Source organism: Salvelinus fontinalis, chromosome 18 (genome assembly GCF_029448725.1).
Source record: "Salvelinus fontinalis isolate EN_2023a chromosome 18, ASM2944872v1, whole genome shotgun sequence".
NCBI lineage: Eukaryota > Metazoa > Chordata > Actinopteri > Salmoniformes > Salmonidae > Salvelinus > Salvelinus fontinalis.
In genome coordinates, this window is record NC_074682.1 from 43,835,583 (window position 1) to 43,854,578 (window position 18,996).

An 18,996-nucleotide genomic window follows, 5' to 3' on the forward strand; every position below is an offset into this window, starting at 1 on the left:
TCTGTGAGTGTCAATGAGTAGGCTGAAACCTCATTTCATGGGTGCAACATCCATAGGTTAGGCTGAACACAGTGTATATAAATTGCCCCAAGGCAATTCTAAAGATTAATAGATCCACAGTGCGATATTAACTAATTATTGCCCTTTGTTTTATTTATATAACAACGTTCCGAGCTTGTTTAGCATTAACTAATACAAATAGCATGATTCCACTATTTGTATCCGTTTAAATTACTTTCAATTTGGGATTTCATTTTGAAGGCGAAAAGCAAAATCCACTGTGGCTAATCCTTATTGTGGCTAGCTTCACACAAATTCCCGAGGGAGGGGTAGCCTTTTCTTGAAACACTCTGGAAATGTGTATTTCAAATTCAGATCAATTTAATCAGATGCTCGTTTTGTTAGTTTAAAATTGTCCAATTGCTATTCATTGATATTTTTGGGAATGACGCAATGAATTTGAGGTGCGCCATTTATTACACATACTGTCACTTTAAATTACACAGAAGAAGAAAACTGGTACGGATTGACACCGCCTCATACAAGCAAACTAGCTACACGTTCAAGATTTCCGGTGCTTTCTATCTCTGGCTGCTAGCTAGCTATCAAATAAAAACATGTAAGTATTTTCTCTTCTCAGGTTTATAATAACTTTAGGTCACTTGATCAACTACACGAACTTTCATTAACTTGGTCGGTGTTTCGAATACGTGTATTTACTGTTAAAAAAATAGAGTCAACAACGCCCAACTTCTCCGGGTTTGGGTGTGTGAAGGTCTCGCTTGTTAGCAGCTAACTTTCATGCAACAAGTGCTTGCTCAAACTAGCAGTATATAGCTAGCTGACATTAGCGTGCTAATGCTGGCCCAGTAACTTCTTTAGCTAGCTGCGTCAATTTGTTTTTGTAAACTAGCTAACTTATTATTTAGCTCGCTAAGTTTAACCGTACCCAGGGTCTGACGCTGACGTTACCTAGCTATGTTTTTTTATATATATATATATTTAATGTTTGTTAGATGTTTAGTTCGCTAGGGCGATCACTCACTGCCACTGCTCTAGAATGTAGTGAAATATGGGTAAATCCAAGAGGGTGCTACTAAATGAATGTCTCAACCTAGTTTTCTTTAGCCTACGTCATTATGAATCACATACAACGAATCATTACATTATTCTCTACAATATTACAAACATAATATATGTTTTGTACTTAACAGTGTTGATTAAATAATAACGTTCGTTTGTTGTGACCGTTGCTAGTTTAGACCGCGCAGCTAATAGGTTGTAAAGTATCTGTTGCATATTTCGGTGTTGGGAGGTAGGCCATATGGTTGTTTTTGTCTGTCAACTTGGCGTTGTTAAGGAGACTACTTTATCTGGACATATAATTATTCCATTGCTGTCGTTCTCATGATCCAAGCCATTCATATTCCATGCATGCTTACTATTATTATATATTCTCGACCAGGCATGTTTACTGAGAGACAGAAAATTACAGAATAAAATTACAAATGTTGATTGTACAATCACAATAAACTAAGGTTGTGGCATAAGTGTCTGGATAAATGTTTTGCTCTTCTCGAAAGTGAAACAATATTTTTTTATTAACAAATATCAACAAACAAAAGAGGAATAGTCACATGCAAACAAGCATACAAACAAACTATTTACATTGGCAGGAATCCTAAACAAACAAATTATTTTCATTAATAATACAAAAGTTTTAATTGCCTTTTTGTTTTTAATTTTAGTTAGTGGTGCCATATTGTTTAAACTTATTTATAAAGTGAAAAAAGTTAGGTTTTGAATTAGACCATTTGCATTTGTGAATATTACATTTACCTAGTATTATTAGCAGTTGAATTAAATATACTACATCTTTATCTATGTCAGAATTTCTGAAATAAATCGTATCAAAACCATTAAATAGTACAACCGGTCCTATTTTTTTTGTAACAAAATTCTGTATGTCAATCCAAAACATTCTACGATAAATTCAGTCAGAAAACAAATGCTAAATGGTGTCCTTCTCCATTCCACAGAATCACAGTTATATTCAATATTCAGCTTGAATCTTTCCAAAACATGTTTCACAGGATAAATTCTATGTAACATTTTAAATGAAACTTTCTTTACTTTGTTACTGATACAATATTTGTTAGCAATTTTCCATGCTTTCCCCCATTTGTATATCACCGTAGATATCTGACCAAAATAATCTTGCTGAGGGAATTGTAGTATCACAAACAGTATTCCTAATCTCTTTATTACTACATTTATCTATGATGTTAATATTGCCAATTTAATATATTTTCATGTAAATCTATGTTACTTACATCAACCACAGAGGAATTTAAAAGAGATACAACCCCCCTTGGAATCGCATCAAAAACAATTGCATATTCTTTCGGGGTTATTGGAATTTTAAACTTATCAAGAAATTCCCCATATGAGAGTAGATATCCATCCTTATTCAGTAACAGTGAAACAATATACGCAGCCTGGTTTCATACACTTAAAGTAACTCTGGGATCAATACTCAAATTAGTATAATATGTTACTTATGGATAACGCGAACGTCTCGCAACCTTTATCATCTCATCACGGACAACTTTAACATTTGAGTTAATTAGCAACTTTTCAACTACTTACTACTTTTTAGATACTTTGCAAATTTGTAACATGTCATTCGAATTGTAATTTGAAAACCTATACAAAGTGGGTGATGGACATCCACAAATTAATACATACCATACGAAATGTAACACATCATACTAAAAGGAGTTTCTCGGATTTACATACAGAATAATACAAAATGCTTGGAGGTCAATCTGTCTGGAATAAATGCAGGCAGTAGTAGCCAGCCATGCATTAGGATGTTTATTAGCCTATTTTGTTTATCATTGAATAGGAATAAGTAAGTAAATCATGTTCAGTTCCATCTGTCAGGGTTGTTTACCGTTGAACAATCTGTGTGAAGGAACCTACCAATATGCTCTGAGTGATGGCGCAGTAATGTGCATTTGAGGTATAGGTTCTACCTGCATTTTAAAGCGCACTTCTGGGTTTTCCAATCACAAGTAAATCTCATTATGAGTATCAAGTGTGATAAAACGGATACAAATACGAGTGAGACGAGTTACAGATAGTAAACAGTAGCAGCAGCGTATGTAATGAGTCAACGTGTACAAAAAAAGTCAATGCAGATAGTGCGGGTAGCAATTTGGTTAAATATTTCACTATTTATTAGTCTTATGGCTTGGGGGTAGAAGCTGTTCTGGGTCTTGTTGGTTCCAGACTTGGTGCATTGGTACCGCTTGCCCAGACTTGGGTGGCTGGAGCCTTTGACAATTTTTATGGCATTTCTCTGACACTGCCTGGTACAGAGGTCCTGGATGGGAGGGAGCTCGGCCCTAGTGATGTACTGGGTTGTACGCTCTTCAGCCTCGCTGAAGTGTGAAGGGGCGTGCTTGGCCTACCGTTTCCTGTAGTCCATGGTCAGCTCCTTTGTCTTGATGATGTTGAGGGAGAGGTTGTTGTCCTGGCACCACACTGCCAGGTCTCTGACCCCGATATAGACTGTCTCATCGTTGGTGGTCAGGTCTACCACCGTCACGTTGTCTGCAAACTTAATGATGGTGTTGGTGGAGTTGAGCACAGCCACGCAGTCGTGGGTGATCAGGGAGTACAGGAGGGGACTAAGTACTCCTGAGTGGTGCAGCTGTCTAAGACACTGCATCTCAGTGCAAGAGGCGTCACAACAGTCCCCGGTTCGAATCCAGGCTGCATCACATCCGGATGTGATTGGGAGTCCCATAGGGTGGCGCACAATTGGCTCAGCGTCGTCTGGGTTTGGCCGGGGTTAGGCCGTCATTGTAAATAAGAATTTGTTAGGGCTAGGCGTCCCTCGGTGAAACTGGAGGGCGCGCAATTCAAATAATAATTTAAAAAATTATGGATATTAAACATTTAGGTACATACAAGTGTCTTATATCGATCGGTTCAAAGCTTCAAATCTTGTTAATCTAATGGCACTGTCCGATTTACAGTAGCTATTACAGCGAAATCATGCCATGCGATTGAGGACGGCGCCCCACATCAAAATATTTCTCCACCAGCACAGGTTTTATAAATTCTAAAATAGCAATTTAAATATTCACTTTTTGAAAATCTTCCTCTGATTTGTCAACCAAAGGGTCCCAGCTATAACATGTAGTGTTGTTTTGTTAGATAAAAGCCTTCTTTATATCCCAAAAAGTTGGTGCCATCGATTTGAGTAATCCACTCGTTCAACATGCAGAGAAAGGAATCTGAAAATCTACCCCTGAACTTGGTTTCAACAAGCAAAATAATTTTCTATTTACTCCTCATATGCCCTAAAATGTAATCAAATTAATAATATTTCTTACGGAAAGAAGTATGTTCAATAGGAAACCGATTTTAGCAGGTGCGTCTTGTCTTTATGGCAGCGCAAACACGAATTTCCAAGAGTGTGTCCCTGTACTAAAACTGATTTCTTATTTGACATAGACTGCTGACACCCTGTGGAAACCATAGGAATTGCATCCTGGCAGCTAGAATTGAGTATGCACTTATACTTGCCATTGTAAGAGCATGGTCACTCAAAAACAAATCTGGTTGGTTTTTCATTAGATTTTCTCCTACCATATCTATTGTGTTATATTCTCCTACATTATTTTAACATTTCTACAAGCGTCAGTGTTTTCTTTCCAATGGTACCAATTATATGCATATCGTGGCTTCAGGGCCTGAGCTACAGGAAGTTTACTTTGGGCATGTCATTCAAACGGAAATTGAGAAAAAAAGGGCATAGCCCTTAGAAGTTAACTGACTTGCCTTGTTAAATAAAAAAACGTACGCACACCTGAAGGGCCCTTGTGTTGAGGGTCAGAGTGGCAGATGTGTTGTTGCCTACCCTCACCACCTGGGGGCGGCCCGTCAGTTGCAGAGAAAGCTGTTCAGTCCCAGGGCCCTTAGCTTAGTGATGAGCTTGGAGGGCACTATGGTGTTGAACTCTGATCTGTAGTCAATGAACAGCATTCTCACGTAGGTGTTCCCTTTGTCCAAGTGGGAAAGGGCAGTATGGAGTGCAATAAACATTGCATCATCTCTGGATCTGTTGGGGTGGTATGCGAATTGGTGTGGGTTCAGGGTGTCTGGGATCATGGTGTTGTGAGCCATGACCCGCCTTTCAAGGCATTTCATGAATACAGATGTGAGTGCTACAGGGTGATAGTCATTTAGACAGGTTACATTGTCGTTCTTGCGCACCGGTACTATGGTGCTCTGCTTAAAATATGTATGTAGCCAGTTAGCGATGCTAATGATAACCTCCTTGTGGGTAGACAGACTTTCCCCAAAAAACCCAATTAAATGTTAACTGCATAGTAGGCTTACCTGACAATAATCATGATTGAGTTTCAACTGCTAGGAAAGAGAAGACAAAGCTTCTACTAGTCAGACTCTCAATCTCACAGGCACAAATGTGACTGGAGTTGTTACCATGGTAAATTTCTCATCTGTGATATTTTGGTTAAGACTCACTTCATAAAATAATTAATTAAACAATATACCACATTAGTACTTACTAGTAATACATTTGTTTTAGTAACACTACAAAGCATGCTCATCTGTTTGTTTTGTTGGTGTAATTTTAGCAGGGGACAATATTTTTGCTGGTAAAAAAAAATCAAGAGTGTCTGGTAGATTAAAAAAAAAATTTTTTTTTTTTTTTTATCTACCTGCCACAAGTTAATTTTATGCCCTGATCTTGAGAGAATGTGAATGCTCAGTTAGCACCTCTACGGACTGTATCTCTTTATCAGCATCATAAAAACTGATCATATTTCAAGCATATAAAATGTGCATCCAAGCCTAACTGAAATCTTATCAGAAACATGTTTGGTTGTTTTCAGTTTTCTATTTTCTATTTTCTTACAACCGGTCAAACTGATGTCATTTGGACATTTTGCACAGAAAATCTTTGTTTAGTTTTTATTCCATTTTCTCCCCGGTCCCTAAACGTCTTTGCTCCGCGAAAGATGACAGAACTTTACCAATGTCAGCTAGATTGAAGCATTCATTCTATTGATTTATGACATCTGGTGAGCAAAGGTTTATTTAGTCTTCTAGGGGAACATATAATTATAGATACTAACAAATAGGAAACAGGGACCCCACCCCCCGACCAGGGGACGCCTGGCTGGCTACCTGATGTACTTGTGGAAACAATGTGCGCAGTTTGAGTTCCTTAAGTTTAACCTTTATTTAACTAGGCAGTTTGAGATGCTCGTTTAAAAAAAAATAATAATAATATGATTACTATTGTTGCACGTGTATGTGTCGATGGTACATTTTCGGTTTTCAATATCACAAACTTTTAGCATATTGGTTATTGATTTGGACACTTTAAAACTGTGTTTTAACATTGGGCTATTTATCAATGTCTTGTCAACAGAAAGCAGTGACAGCAAGTTTTAGGAATATAAATTGAACTTTCAACATTCATTTCCAATGGTATTGTACTTAATCAGGTCAACTGCTGAATGAGTCCAATAACTTATTTGGACTCAAATAATTTTGATATACCAGAAATCACCAAGGGTTTGCCTTGCTTAATGGCGATTCTCGTTTAAGCCCAGAAAGCAGCCATTCAGCTTGCCATGAATCAGCATGTCAAGCGTAATAATGTCAAAATATGTTCAGTACTTACCAAACAATGGAGTTGTGCTTAGCAACTATCGTCACTACTGCTGTTATGGCCGGTATATAACGTTACTTTCCAAAAAAGATCTAATGAAAGTTACGTGAAACCGAAAAGAAAAAAAAGGCTTTGTCTGGAAAGAATCTAAGTATTGTTTTGGACCAAGTGCACATGCCAAATGCACCTCGTAATAAAATCCCTCATTAAAATGCAATATTAGTGGGCCTCCCGAGTTGCGCAGCGGTCCAAGGCACTGCATTGTAGTGCTAGAGGTGTTACTACAGACCCGGGTTCATTAATGGGCTGTGCCACAACCGGCCGTGGCCGGGAGCCCCATAGCACGGCGCACAATTGGCCCAGCGTTGTCCTGGATAGGGGAGGGTTTGGCCGCTGGGGCTTTCCTGGCTCATCGTGCTCTAGCTACTTCTTGTGGCGGGCCGGGTGCCTGCAGGAAGACCCCGGTCGCCAGTTACACTGAACAAAAATGTAAAGTTGTGGTTTCCTGAGCTGAAATAAGACCCCAAAAAGGTTCCATACCCACAGAAAGCTTATTTCTCTCAAATTTTGTGCGCAAATTTGTTTACCTACCTGTTAGTGAGCCTTTCTCCTTTGCCAGATAATACATACATACACCTGACAGGTGTGGCATATCAAGAAGCTGAGTAAACAGCATGATCATTACACAGGTGCACCTTGTGACAGGGACCATAAAGGGGCACTCTAAAATGTGCAGTTTTGTCACACAACACAATACCACAGATGTCTCAAGTTTTGAGGGAGTGTGCAATTGGCATGCTGACTGCATGGAAGTCCACCAGAGCTGTTGCCAGAGTATTGCATGTTCATTTCTCAACATTGTTTTAGGGCAGTACGTCCAACCGGCCTCAACCCCAGACCATGTGTATGGCATTGTGTGGGCAGGCGGTTTGCTGATGTCACCGTTGTGAATAGAGTGCCCCGTGGTGGTGGGGTTATGGTATGGGCAAGCATAAGCTACGGGCAATGAACATAGTTGCATTTTATCAATGACAATTTGAATGCACAGAGGTACCGTGACAAGCACCTGAGGCCCATTGTCGTGCCATGCATCTGCTGTGATCATCTCATATTTCAGCATAATAATGTACAATGATGTTGTACATCATGTTGCAATGATCTGTACACAATTACTGGAAGCTGAAAATGTCCCAGTTCTTCCATGGCCTGCATATTCACCAGACATGTCACTCATTGAGCATGTTTGGGATGCTCTGGATCGACTTGTACGACAGCTTGTTTCAGTTTCCGCCAATATCCAGCAACTTTGCTCAGACATTGAAGAGGAGTGGGACAACAGGCCACAATCAACAGCCAGATCAACTCTATGTGAAGGAGATGTTGTGCTGCATGAGGCAAATGGTGGTAACACCATATACTGACTGGTTTCCTGATCCACGCCCCTACTTTTTTTTTTTAAAGGTGTCTGTGACCAATAGATGCATATCTGTATTCCCAGTCATGTGTAATCCATAGATTAGGACCTAATTCATTTATTTCAATTGATTGGTGTCTTTATTTGAACTGTAACTCAGTAAGTTATTTGAAATTGTTGCGTTTATTTTTGTTCAGTATAGATTCTTTCCAGACAAGGCATTATTTCGGTTGCATGTATCTTCTTTTTTTATTTAAACCTTTGTTGGAAGTACATACTGGACGCGAAGGCGATAGTTGCTCAGGGACACTCCATTCTTTGGTAAGTACCAAGCGTATTTTGACATTTTATCACGCTTGAAAAGCTGATGAATGGCAAGTTGACATCAAGCCTCACATTCCCCTCAATTTAAGTGATATTTTGAATCAATGGCCGGGCTTGCTTTCTTGCTAGACAAGCCATGAATATACATAGCTAGGTATATAGCCTATATTTTAATCCTAGGATGAATGTGGATAGCCAGATGCATATGTAACATCATCAGTTTGTCCAATAACTTTTTACATTTTTAAATTCTCTGTAGCTAGCTAGCCAATGTTAGCAAACACTTTTGAGGTTATATGAAGCTAATGTGGCCAACCAAAGTGTTTTATTGCTCCAGGCAGTGAAGATGCAAACCTTCCATTTGTAACTCACATTAGCTTGGGTGTTGTTATGGTTTATGCATATTCAAGGTTCATAGAATAGGGGCTAATACTATAATGCAGATGCCTAAATTGGCATGTACTATGCCATTTCAAAGTTTGATTCCTGGAATGACCTATTTTAGTCCCTTCAGTTGAATGTCTCTACGCTCATTGTAAACTTCAGTAAGCTCTATTGGATCATGAGCGAGCGGAACTATGTCGGAGAATAATAGGAAGCCTGCTTTGTGACCTTCGCTATCTGCATCCTCATCGGAGAATGTTCCGCTGATGCAGCGCACGGACGGAAATGCCCGGTGCCTTGACTGCGGTGTCCAGCTCGGGGGCCATGTAGTGTGATTTTCCTCTCTTAAAAAGTCCTCTAATACTGAATAGATTATACCAACTTCTTTCCTACGTTCCCTACTTTAAGTTATTACTGATCTGAAAAGGCTAGATTGGTGAGAGCAGTTGGGTGAAAACTTTCTCATTAATTAATCTATGTGATTAAAACCTTGAAGGATGTCAATACACACAGAGGGAGAGGTGCAGCTTGGTACCTGTAGTCAAAACAGGCTGTATTGGGGGAGAAGTAGGGCAATATGGAACAGACTGTTTGTGTTAGCAGGGTGTGATGAAGTGTAGGAGACAGAATGGTTCTGCAGTATTGGGTGTAGTAGAGCAGGCTGCAGTGGGGGAGTGTTGAAAGGGGAACTGAGAGCAGAAACTTGAGTGGAATGTTGAGACCACACCTCCCTGTATCATGCTACCACTACCAGCCACCCTATCATTACGTACTCAGTCACACACTGTAAAGTTACGCTATGTCCCCCACCATTAGTATATATTCCACACTATCATGTATTCCCCCACACACACCACTACTCTTATCGTAACATACAGTAGTCAATCAATCTGGACCTATTGCGGTAGGAATTAATGTGGTCGCTGACTATCTGTCCACCAGGATGGTACGGTGTCTGGATGACTGAGATACAGAACAGGAATTAACCGGACTAGTGCCAAAAGTGGCTGAGTGGGCCAACTTCAGCGCCTGCTCTCCTGAGAGGTTTTAGGAAGAGGGTGTGGAGTTCTTGCCGTGCGTTTGTGTTTGGGGAGAGAGGGAGCGGGGGCATTTATCTGTCTGGGTTACCACCACTGCTCTCTATCCTACTGTCTGTGTGCTGAATCAGTAACACACACACTAACCACACACTCTCACACTTGTATATACGCGTGCACACACACACTACCCTTTCCGTCCCCCTGAGGAAAGCTAGGACATCTCTGAGCTGTAGTAATGGAATAACTCCAGTGTGGTAGTAGGCTTATTGCCATTTCTCCAGCAGGTGTCAGCAGAGCGCTGCTTTAGAAAAGGTCTTCTGTGTTTTCTTATGGACATGTCATAACACTGTCATATTAATCATGTGCTTGGGTGAAGTAACAGTACAGTTGGGCTAGAGAAATGGTCATCAGGCTATATGGAAGCCTTTTCACATGAGTCATCTAGGTGTGCACTTCAGATATCACTTTGATGTGAAGAAATGAACGTGAATGCATGTAAAGTGATGCCCCTGTCCTATTGCAGAGATGTATTTACTACCCCTGCATTTGGATAGGGACTGATCACCCCCACACCTGTTGCATTTGAGTGCAATGCGGTCATGGAAGGGTGCAAAATGAAATGGGTAATCCTGCATATATGGAGACTAGAGTGGGTGTGTCTAAACCCTCTGTTGCTCTTTCCCCAGGTCCGCTCCTGCTACAGAAGGCTCCGCGCCTGGCAACCGCCGCCTACAACAGACACAGGCCCAGGTGGATGAGGTACGACCCCACACACTAACACACATACACCCTTCACTCTAAACATACTCAGCATACACAACTCCCACCACCTACAGCAAGAACTGCTTTCATGATTATCAGCTGTTGTCAAACACCTGTAGGTCTGAAAATATTATCTTCCTCCATCAGTGTGCAGCGAATTCATACTAGGAGATTAAATGAGTATGACGTCCTGGCATTTAATGTGTACTCTATTTATTTATTTTTTTGTATTACATTTTTTCATAATGTTCACATCATGAAAACTTTATTCACGCCTATCAAAACGGCAATATGAGAATCCAGACACAGCCACAGACCCATCTTAATTTCCTAGTTGTAGCTTTCTACTTACCTGGTTCTGTACAGTTTCCCCAGAATGTTTCTGTTTAACAGCAGACAGCCTGTGTATCTGTTAAGATGTCAGGGCCACACTGCACTCAGGATGAAAGTCTCACACCCACACACACGCAGGCCCAAAAACATCTCTCCCTAGTCCCTATGCAGTTGTGTAACTGTGAGAGTATTGGATAGGTTAGAGATATTGCAATATTTCCATTAAACATTCTAAATTATCATTTCTAGTGGGCCTGGTGGAATTTGTGGGTTTAATTTGGTTGACTGTAGAAGTTAATAACTCCGCTGTACTCGGGAAGAGCATCCATCAACCCTCTGCCCCACACGTGTCCCTCACACGCCTACCATACCCCTTTACTCCACCCTAACCCTCAGCTCTTTCACAGTCTCACCTCTTGCTGAAGCTCTTAGCTTCCCTGAGCATGTACAGTTGCTCCTAGCCAAGGATTATATAATAACTGGTAGTGTGTTCCACTACCCCCCCCCCCCCCCCCCCCCTAAAAACCTTATCCCCTGTGTGTCCAAAGCCTCCTGATAGGCTGCATGTCTCTTATGCAATACATTTTGTCTCCATGGTTATGTAACCACTGCATGGGCTGGCACAAGCTGCCGCCTCTCCCCTCTCAGGGTCTATCTGGCAGGAGGGGCAGGGTTTGTGGCTCTGTAGAACATATGGGTTAGGCTATGTGCGCTTTGGGCAGAGAGTGTGCGCGTTGCAAGTTTGTTTTTCTGGCGAGGTGTTGTGTTCCTTCTACGTGGGCTTTATTATGCAACACTGAGCGTCTCATTGATACTGCAGCACTACTGTCCTCACACGGTGGAGGATATAGACAGTATTGCTGTTGTCGCTGACAGGACCTGCATGTCTAGGACACGCTCTGGGCTTGTATTTATAATTTTTTAAACTCAGAAATGGGGTGCTTATCCAGGATCCGGTCCCCCTGCCCATGTTGTTTATTATAATCTGAAAGGCCAAATTGGCGCACATGTTCTCATTTCAGCTCAACCTGAGTTTACTGCAGAAACGAACAAACACCTAGAAATGATTTTTTCCCATAAAAATGTGTGTGTAGGTGGTGGATATCATGCGTGTGAATGTGGACAAGGTGTTGGAGCGAGACTCGAAGCTGTCGGAGCTGGATGACAGGGCGGACGCATTGCAGGCCGGAGCCTCCCAGTTTGAGACCAGCGCTGCCAAACTCAAAAGGAAGTTCTGGTGGAAGAACTGCAAGGTGCAGTACTCTCTCTCTCTCACTCACACACACGCACACAACCACATGTTGAGATGTTGAGGTGTGTTCTTTGCTCTCCAGATGTGGGCCATCCTGATAGCTGTCATAGTCATCATCCTGGTCATCATCATCAGTGAGTATAGCTCTGGGTGGAACCGTATGGTTGGGTAGTAGAGATGTGTGGGTTGACTCAGAACCTGCAGTCCCCACGGATTTAGGGTCATGAAATATTGTGTGGAAGAAGGGCTGGTGGGGGGCGGGCAGGTTGAATAAAGAGAGAACAATACCTTAACCATATCCATGAATATAGGCTAGCATTCTTGTGCAATTGTATATCTGTAGGCTACATTGAGGTTTTTCTTTCATCTATCTGGCATTAGTGTGTAAGCCTAAAATGTAGGGTTACGAGCCAAATAGCCTACACACCAATCTCCAAATGCTTTTGGGAACAGGCAGAAAAGGTAAGGACAATGTCGGCGTTTAATTCAATAAGAGAGAAGCTGTAAAATGGAGAGTTGAAAGTAGAGAGCGGAGAGGGTCAGAAGATTAAATCTTTCCTAAACATAAGTTAAGTGGTAAAAGATGATAGCAGTGAATGTTGTGTGAGATGATTGTGAGGCACTATACAAATTCGACAGTCACAAGATGGGGACTTCACATGGCAAGTCAAGCGAACCCTAGCCTAATGTTCCAACATGATCTCAGAGCATTTCATATTATTCTGTAAGTAAATCCAATACACTTAATTTTTAGTATGATGTGTTAAGTTTAAGGTATATATTAAATTGTTGTTGCTAATTTTAGCTAACATTAGCTAGCTTTAGGGGTTAAGGTTGGCATTAATGTTAGGAGTAAGGTTGAAGATACATTTTTTTTATTAACCTTTTATTTTAACAGGGTGTCATTGAGACCAAGTCTCTTTTTCAAATGAGCCCTGCACAATACACAATACACACACCAATAGAAAATACTAAATTGCAAAAAATGATCATAAAAAACAAAACAATCTTCACTTCGAGCATTCCCCACTTTTTTAACGTCCACAAAGAGCAACAGACATTCAAGCCTGAGCCTCCCCTGCAAAACATTGTACATCTGTGTAGCATAAAAACCATAAGCAGCTCTCCCTAAATCAGAAGCCTCCCGTAGAAACTCTAGCACTATCCAATCTTGTGCTCTTGTACTGTATTCTATTGTTTTGACCTTGACACGTGTTGTCAGATATGTAGGAGGTTCAAAGTAGTGAGTAGTTGCAAAAATGCTAAAGTTGTCTGTGATGAGATTCGAACATGCAACCTTTGGGGTGCTAGACGTTTGCGTTATACGCCCACCCATCCGCCCTGACCAATAACACTACTTTAGTTTTTGCCTTAAAAACCTGTCTTATGTTTCCATACCAAATGTAACATACTGTATCATGCTAATTTAAGTGTCCCGGATTTACGTTTACTATGCGAGACCAATCTGACTGTTCAGATGGGTTAAATGGAAACTGAAATCTGGACACTGACACTGACTAGGTCTATAACCTCTCACATAGCCTTTAATATTAACTCTTGCAGAATGAAGCATTTTTTTGCATTTCTTGCCTCGGGAACAGGGGTGGTTACTGTTTTTGTTTTTTTCAGTTTATGTTTTGAGGTTGGACTTGAGCGTGTAGGGCGCACTCATTTTAGTGTCACCTCGTTAGTCAGTATGTGTTATACCTGTGCTGGTTGCCATCTCATTAGTCGGCTGTGCTGGCACAGGTGCTATTTAAGAGTGGTTGGCTAAGTGCTCCAGTTCACCTTTAGTTGTCTTTGTTAGTTCCCCCTTCTGTTTGAGCGGCCATTATTTGCTGGGGAACGTAGCAGTGGATAAATATGATTTCAATCTTTCAGCATTTTGAGAAAATATGAATTTGCATTTAGGGAATGTCTGTAGAGGTGCTATATTTATCAGCATCATAAAAGCTGATATTTCACACACAAAATATGCATCAAGCCGAACTGAAATTGTATCAGAAACATTGGGTTATCACAGCTTTCTATTTCCTTACAACCGGTCAAACTGACTTGAGTTTTTGCACAAATATTTGAGTTATTGCATTTTCTCCCCGGTCCCTAGATGAATTTTCTCCACGAAAGCAGCAGAGATGATGACAACTTCACTGAAGTCAACTAGATTGAAGCATTAATTTCATTCTATTGATTTTAGAGTCTTCTAGGACTATATATACACTGCTCAAAAAAATAAAGGGAACACTTAAACAACACAATGTAACTTCAAGTCAATCACACTTCTGTGAAATCAAACTGTCCACTTAGGAAGCAACACTGATTGACAATAAATTTCACATGCTGTTGTGCAAATGGAATGGACAACAGATGGAAATTATAGGCAATTAGCAAGACACCCCCAATAAAGGAGTGGTTCGGCAGGTGGTGACCACAGACCACTTCTCAGTTCCTATGCTTCCTGGCTGATGTTTTGGTCACTTTTGAATGCTGGCGGTGCTTTCACTCTAGTGGTAGCATGAAGCGGAGTCTACAACCCACACAAGTGGCTCAGGTAGTGCAGCTCATCCAGGATGGCACATCAATGCGAGCTGTGGCAAGAAGGTTTGCTGTGTCTGTCAGCGTAGTGTCCAGAGCATGGCGGCGCTACCAGGAGACAGGCCAGTACATCAGGAGACGTGGAGGAGGCCGTAGGAGGGCAACAACCCAGCAGCAGGACCGCTACCTCTGCCTTTGTGCAAGGAGGAGCACTGCCAGAGCCCTGCAAAATGACCTCCAGCAGGCCACAAATATGCATGTGTCTGCTCAAACGGTCAGAAACAGACTCCATGAGGGTGGTATGAGGGCCCGACGTCCACAGGTGGGGGTTGTGCTTACAGCCCAACACCGTGCAGGACGTTTGGCATTTGCCAGAGAACACCAAGATTGGCAAATTTGCCACTGGCGCCCTGTGCTCTTCACAGATGAAAGCAGGTTCACACTGAGCACATGTGACAGTCTGGAGACGCCGTGGAGAACGTTCTGCCGCCTGCAACACCCTCCAGCATGACCGGTTTGGCGGTGGGTCAGTCATGGTGTGGGGTGGCATTTCTTTGGGGAGGCCGCACAGCCCTACATGGGCTCGCCAGAGGTAGCCTGACTGCCATTAGGTACCGAGATGAGATCCTCAGACCCCTTGTGAGACCATATGCTGGTGCGGTTGGCCCTGGGTTCCTCCTAATGCAAGACAATGCTAGACCTCATGTGGCTTGAGTGTCAGCAGTTCCTGCAAGAGAAAGGCATTGATGCTATGGACTGGCCTGCCCGTTCCCCAGACCTGAATCCAATTGAGCACATCTGGGACATGTCTCGCTCCATCCACCAACGCCACGTTGCACCACAGACTGTCCAGGAATTGGCGGATGCTTTAGTCCAGGTCTGGGAGGAGATCCCTCAGGAGACCATCCGCCACCTCATGAGGAGCATGCCCAGGCGTTGTAGGGAGGTCATACAGGCACGTGGATGCCACACACACTACTGAGCCTCATTTTGACTTGTTTTAAGGACATTACATCAAAGTTGGATCAGCCTGTAGTGTGGTTTTCCACTTTAATTTTGAGTGTGACTCCAAATCCAGACCTCCATGGGTTGATACATTTGATTTCCATTGATAATTTTTGTGTGATTTTGTTGTCAGCACATTCAACTATGTAAAGAAAAAAGTATTTAATAAGAATATTTCATTCATTCAGATCTAGGATGTGTTATTTTAGTGTTCCCTTTATTTCTTTGAGCAGTGTATATAAAAGTATAGACAAGTTGACTAACAAATAGCCTACCAATGTTGGAAGTTATAAGCAGAAATTTATCTAAATTAGGCCCCAAAAAATCCTGTGCCCCCCTGGCGAAGAAGAATTGTTTCACCATTTGACTGTAGCCTACAGTGCATATATTTGCAGGTTAGGGTTGGGTGTGGGCTTGGGATTTTCACTTTATCACAGTCGGCCGGTTGCGGATGGGTGCACAAAAGGCTAACCCGCGCACCATTAGTGGTTAGGGACAATACTGGGAACAAAGGTTATGACTAGCTTGGCTGGGGGTTGAGTGAGGCCTATGGCTCTTTCCTACATGTGGTTGTCTGTGTGCCTAACTCCTCCTCTGCCTTCTATGTCAGTCTGGAGCCAGTCGTCGTAAAGAAGCAGTTATTGGAGGCGGAAGAGGAATGGGCGAATGATGGAGAGGAGCGAGTAAAGAGCTGAACGTCTCACACGAGGTCTCATGGTTTAGCCTACTGAGCTTCAAAGCCCATTCTCTACAGCAGTGGTCTTTCTTCCTGGTCCTGGAGGGCCTATCCAGTGAGATTTAGAATGATACATTGCAGATAGAAATGTATTGCATAAAACTGATACCATTCTTCATGATAGAAAGTTATGTTCATTTTGTACAGTACCTTTTTCTATTTGCAACCCTCTGAATGTACCTGCTGATGGTTGAACTACATATAAAGGTCAAACAGGCTGTGGCCCTCCAGCACCAGGTGTGAAGCACACTGCATTGAATTTCTCAAGTTATATTTGTGTTTTTTGTTAATAATAATAATAGATTTGATTGTGTGTGACAGAGTGAGACAAGACCATGTGTGATTTGATCTGTGTGCTTTCCTGTTAGTCTCTACTGTAATATTGACCTGATGTGCCAAGGAGTCACCCTCCACCCCCTTAAACACACACACCCGTCATCAGATCAGAACACCAAATGACTAATTGACATAGACTTTTGGATTATTATATCCACAGAAACAGCTGGGCATGGCTGAGATTCCATCTCAACCTTGTTCCTGTCTCCTACAGGACTGTGTGTGTGACACTAAATATGTGTGCTTGAGTTCAGAGAAACTGCCAAGATGCCAAGACGGGCACACGAGCCTTGTTTCTTTTCTGTTAGTCTGCTTGCCCAAAGTGACTGACAATGATACTGCCAATGCCACCAGTGCCACGCTGGTCATATAAAAGTAGTGCCTTAAGTAGTGATTCATGTCAAAGCACCAAACAATAGATATCAGGCAAAGATGGGGATCACATTTAACTTTAAAAAAAACAGCCAAAAGTCAGCCAAGCCTTATCGAACCAACATACGCAACCAGCAGTGCTTTCCGATGGTCTGCATATTCATGCCCGCACACACACATAGGCACTAATGGTCTTCTCTGCAGGCTCCTGCTATTCTTTATATTATGCTAACAACTACAACCTTTTTATTAATTTGATGCCAATAAATGTTTTTGTTCCTTAAATATATTTGCTGTGTAGTGTTACTAATCTTAAGAGAAACGGTGTAGTTAATTTTTCTTTGCATACTGAAATGCCTTTAGTTGCCATTGTTACTTTGTTGCTGCAGTGAAGAGCATCATGGATGTTTGGGAAGGAGGAACTGTGTGGAGCATGTTCAGTATGTGTCACCACCTTTTTATAGGGTGCCAAAACCAAGGGTCTATTTTCTGGGGTGCAACTATACGGATCCTTCAGGCAGATTTGTATTGCATAGAACCAACGTCACGGTCTTGTTGAGTGAATTTTGTTCAATTCATTACATTTCTGAAGTGCTCTAAAGATGTTACACTTACTAAATAAACTCCAGCCCTGCCAAATAAGCCTTCCGCAGGTCTACCCCTCCCTGTATGAATATTAGAAACAAGTGCAATTCTACTCTAGCTTTACAATGTCTTGCTTGAATAAAAACAGATTTAACTTTTATCACAAATGTACATCCACTGTGTTCTGTGTCAGTATGAATGGGAGACTCTGGATTCAACAATGCTTTAATCCATCACATCTCAATGGGTTGTTTGCAGAAACTGTTGATCAATCCAGGGGCCCAACTGGCATCCTGGTCTGTTGGCCTCTGCAGGTGTGGTACTGCGTGTTAGTCTTGCAGCCAATAGCTGGCTTGATCACACAGGAGAAAGTCCCTTTTGAGATTGTTGGGCAGGCCCCCAGAGATGGGGTTGACAATCTCAGAGCAGCAAAACTGGTGGGTTCACTTTCATTCGATCAGCATTCTCTGCTACAGTACATGTATAGTACCCTGTAAAATGTCTATTTCATGTAAATATCTTATTTTGTGATTCCAATTTGCCCTTTGTGAGCCTGACTGAGTCACTCCCTTTTCCTAATTCATCAAATCATTCTCCACTACAGGACACCTTTGTATTGTCAAGTGTCAAAGAAATTGTGTTAAACATTTCATTGACTGATCATAGCTATTATAGTATTATTGCTCATAATAATGGGATGTTTTCCATCTCCTTTTATTTATTTTCCACATTTCCATCTTTTCCTATTTTAATAGTTTTTATGTTCTAGGAAAACTCATTGCATTTCCCCTTTTTATATTGTTTTAGATCACTATTATCAATATTGTTGTTGTGGGAACTTTCATTGAAAGGAGACTTTAGTGTGTGGTAATTCAAGTAGGCCTGGCTCACCACTGCTGCCTCGTTGACCCAGACGCACTATGGTGCGCAGGTTAGGTGTCTGTTCAGACGCAACCACCCGTATTTGCTAATAACCCATCCCCACCGCCTGACTATATGTGATAAAGTTAGACTGCTCCCAGACCCGTACAGACAACTTATGCTTGATCTACAACGCAATTGCGGTGCTACCGGAGGCCTGCAAATCTAGCGACTCCCAAATGTTGTAATGCGGAGGGCTTCATATAGCTCCACATTGACATGATTGGTTTGGTTGACGGTAGGTATAAGCACAAACTCACTTCCTTGACAACTTCCTTC

General features: G+C 41.7%; 1 protein-coding gene across 1 annotated transcript; it reads left to right on the top strand.

Moving 5' to 3' along the window:
- The first annotated feature begins 355 nt into the window (after positions 1–355).
- Positions 356–17,967, top strand: vamp3 (vesicle-associated membrane protein 3 (cellubrevin)). Its single transcript, XM_055869569.1, has 5 exons — positions 356–619; positions 10,567–10,639; positions 12,070–12,228; positions 12,310–12,361; positions 16,378–17,967. Coding segments are annotated over exons 1-5 (306 nt in total). The 5' UTR covers positions 356–617; the 3' UTR covers positions 16,398–17,967.
- The last annotated feature ends 1,029 nt before the right edge of the window (positions 17,968–18,996 follow it).

Coding starts and splice junctions, on each gene's coding strand:
- vamp3 (XM_055869569.1), top strand. Junction 10,640..12,069: donor CACAGGCCCAGGTGGATGAG/GTACGACCCCAC, acceptor ATGTGTGTGTAG/GTGGTGGATATCATGCGTGT. Junction 12,229..12,309: donor TCTGGTGGAAGAACTGCAAG/GTGCAGTACTCT, acceptor TTTGCTCTCCAG/ATGTGGGCCATCCTGATAGC.